The sequence below is a fragment of the Apium graveolens genome, unplaced genomic scaffold (assembly GCF_009905375.1).
Source record: "Apium graveolens cultivar Ventura unplaced genomic scaffold, ASM990537v1 ctg8498, whole genome shotgun sequence".
Taxonomy (NCBI): domain Eukaryota; kingdom Viridiplantae; phylum Streptophyta; class Magnoliopsida; order Apiales; family Apiaceae; genus Apium; species Apium graveolens.
Genome location: NW_027421227.1, coordinates 59,408 through 63,414, shown reverse-complemented (window position 1 = coordinate 63,414; position 4,007 = coordinate 59,408). Strand labels below are relative to the sequence as shown.

Below are 4,007 nucleotides of genomic sequence, written 5' to 3'. Positions count from 1 at the left end.
ATGCGATAAACCTAAGTTAAACAATAATCGTGTTTGTGTGTGAATAACAGATATATAAGAATAAACAACGAACAAAATCAAATTAGAGAATGAGACAAAAACGGAAAAACCCGATTTCAGTGTGTGACTGTCTCCTTAAAGCGTATAAGCCCGCATCATAAGTGCGAGCGTACCGCGTCCCAAGATAAAACGAGTTGCAGTGAAATTGAGCGTCACTTCCGGTGAGTTTGAGATGAGTAAGAAACTATCATCGACCAATATAAAGAAAAGAGAGAGCGGTTAGGATTTTTGGATCATAAAAGCGTACGACTTAGTGATAAATATATAGGGATAACAAGACTTGTGCGCTACTCCATTAATTAAATAAACTACGTTAATTAATTAATTCCGTTAAAACTAATCCGTAACCGACTTGAATTAATATTCTGTGAAATCAGTTATAATTAAGTATTTAAAGCTCAAGCCCGCTGGAAATAGGAATTAGCAAAACTAGTATATGTGATTAGACATCTCAATTGTTTGCTACATTCGTGCCCGCACGTCGCACCCACGCTTTTTGCAAGCTTTGAATTATCCCTGACATCTTATAATTTGCACTTCTTGCGTACACGCAGAAAATGGAGCGCAGAAAATGGAGCAATACCTTAATAACACATTTAGATACTATTAAAGTGTGGTACTATATTAAATAAGGAAACCAATTTTCATTTCAATGTGAGATATAACTTGCACACTTGCATTTTTCACTCTTAAGGAATGATTTTTAGATAATTATATCTCATTCATCTATTAATTATTTGGATTGATTTAAAGTGACTCAGAAAACTCTCGCAAAGGAGCCCGCATTTCAAGCGTCACTTGTTGCGCGCACATAACATTCGCTCATTAAAATATGGCTCAAACATGACTTGAAAATGTGAGGTTAGAACCCATATTTTCCAACACTTCTCTCACTTATCAATTCGATAGAATTTTCAAGGTTAATAAAATCTATATTTATAATAATACAATTTCAGTTGAAGAGCCCCTAATATTTTTCATACTAACGCCTACAAATTTTCAGGATCGCTCTTGGTATTTTTCCTCAAGCAATACTATCAAAACTTGATTCTGCACTCTCCTCTTAAGATAGTTATATAATTTCGCATCATGAGTTTCAAGGATTACCTCTTGCAGGCCAGCCTAAGAAAGTGACATGCAGCTAAAGCTTCAGCAACATCAACCTCGAAAACTCCTTCCTTTCTTGAGCAAGTAGATAATATGGCATCAACCACATGAACTCTCGTTATATTATTACAGCTCCCTGTTAAGATTTGAGATATAATCCTGGTAAGTACAATTCCTAACATCTCGAGGTTTTAGATGAGATGGTTACTACCAGTTCTCCTAAAACCTCAAGGTATTAAGAATTGGGGTTAGCAGGATCATATCTCAAATCTTAACACTCCCAAACCACAAAAACCTTCATCAAAGATGGCCGCATCTGAGTTGATCTTATATGAGTTTACCGGATCGAGGTGATCTCCACCTTCTGCTGTGTATACCACCGCTCTACATGATTGGTACATTTTTATTTGCCAGCTTATTTTAATTAGTTTAGATTTTATTCAAATGTTTGCTCTGTTTTGCTCCTGCCGCAGTGAGCTTGCTACTGGCTCCTCAAGCCTTTTGATCTTCCGGCCGGAGATGCAAACTTGTGACCTTGGAAGCACCGACGCTGATATGGCGATACGGGATACGAGACACGGGACACGGGATTCGTTAATTATCAAAATGTCCCGGATACGGGACACGTGAAAAAAAGTAATAAAAATATAAGATTTATATATTTCAAATATTAAACAATTTCATTCATAATAATAATAATAGAGTTTATTTCATAATAAGTGATAAACTATTTTTAAGATCTATTCTACATTTTCATTCAATTGAGAAAGATGAAGAGGGATGTTATAAAAGATAAGAGACGTGAAATTAGGGTTATTATAAGATGGTTTATACTTTTTAAGATGATTTTGGGTTTTTTATATGAGCCGAGTCGGTGGGCCGTGGTGGTCAGTGTCAAACTCGTGTTGGTCACGTGACGGCGTCGTGTCGGCCGTGTCTGACACGCATACATCAGCCTTTTTGGAGTGACGGTGCTTCCTGCACTGCTGCTTATATATTGCAATTTGCGATCGACTATTATTACAGTAAAGTATTCAAAGCAAGTTTTCCATGCTAATATCCACTTCAATATTATATAATCCGTTAAAAAATTGTACAACAACCGACCAACATTACATCAAAAATCATCTAACAGGACAAGAAGAAAAATGAAATGCTAATCCATAATCATCTGAAACATTTCATCGAACGACGAAGGCAGCTCCATCAAGAACTTATCAAAATCTTTAAACGACATTCCTCGCAACAAAACCGAATTAGTACGGCCTAGTTCACCAGTACCACTCATTTGTTTGTCACACTCTGCAACAACTACTGGTGGCTGTTGAACTTCTACAACTGCATCTTTACCCGTAAGTCTCTGCACCACAGACTTAAAACTCGTCGAGTCGGTCTCCACGTACTGTGTGTTGATTATCACCACCTTCACAGCCGGCTTCCTGCAGTTCCTCCCACTTCCTGACATTGTTTACGTACTGTGTTTACCTGTCGTTAAAAATAGTGATACGATACTGTTTATTCTACAGAAAGTTAAGTTGTGAATTGTGATGATATGAATAAAAATGATGATTTATAGGGTGTTGATTTAATGATTTGGAAGGAAAGGGTGGGGAAGGGAGTAGGACTGAGGGAGAGAAAAAAGTTGACTGTTGCTTAGGTCAAAACCACGCTACTAAGAAAATGAGCTTCAAATTGATAGGGGCCAAGCCAATAGCCATGCACAGCATGGCTTTGAATCTTCTACAACTACATGAATCAGTTAAAGGCTTAGTTTGTTTGTCATTCAATTTTGCAACTTGTTGGACCAACATTGTCAACATTTCTAAGTCAATACCCTTTTTCATATAATAAAAACAAGTTAGACGCCAAGTTTGGAATTTGAATATCTTTCAATCAAGATTATAAAGTAACAAAGTTTGATTAGAATTTACAAGGGTATTTTGTCCATGAATTTTCCAATGATGCATTTTAGTTACTTACAAAAGATTATTTGATCTTGTCGTTGAATATAATTTGTTCCAATTTTTATGTTGTCGTTGAATATAACTTGCTCTAATTGGTTATCCATATATTAAAATTATATTGTTGAATAGCATATTATTCCATCATTTTCCTATATATGATAAAAATGAAGAATACAATTGCATTGCTTTATATGTGATTCTTTTTTGTCGGAAGGCTTTATATGAATTAGTTTTTAAAAATGGCATGAAATTTTAGTTAGTTATTTAAGTTTGTATTAATCCATAATTTTCACTAACGAAATGAGATTGAATGTGAATATTGGCAATGAGAATGAGATTGAACGAATATATCGTATTTGGACTAATTAGGACATTGGACCAGGATAGGGTGGTGGCCCTAAATGTCACTTCAAAACGGTACATCGTGTACCGTTTATACAAAATACCTAAAACGGAATTTCGTGTAACATTTTGACATTTTAATTTTTTTATGCGCAAAACGGTAGATAAAGTAACGTTTTGGTACAAAACGCTATATGATGTACCGTTTTATGCCAAAATGCTACTTCAACCACCATTTTGCACATTTTAAAAAAATTATAAAAAAATTAAAGTACCAAAACGGCACACTATGTACCGTTTTGCATTAAAAATACATAAGACGAAGTACCATTATGAAGTGACATTTTGGGTCATTATTTTCAAAAGCGATATTTTGAACCATTTAATACTCAGAAATGACATTTTGGTCCAGTGTAGGATTTGGGAAGTAATGTTTTTCACTAATAAAAATGAGATTGAATGATAATATAGGATTCCTATCTCATATTCTGATATAGTATTTTTTAGAAGTGTTTTTTCACTTCATAGTAGCGC

The 4,007-nt window shown here is 34.9% G+C and overlaps 1 protein-coding gene across 1 annotated transcript; it reads right to left on the bottom strand.

The window, feature by feature from the left end:
- Positions 1–2,323: 2,323 nt before the first annotated feature.
- On the bottom strand, positions 2,324–2,632 carry LOC141705058 (VQ motif-containing protein 1-like). Its single transcript, XM_074508132.1, has one exon. It carries the CDS (start codon positions 2,630–2,632, stop codon positions 2,324–2,326), a length of 309 nt encoding a protein of 102 aa, XP_074364233.1.
- Positions 2,633–4,007: the final 1,375 nt, after the last annotated feature.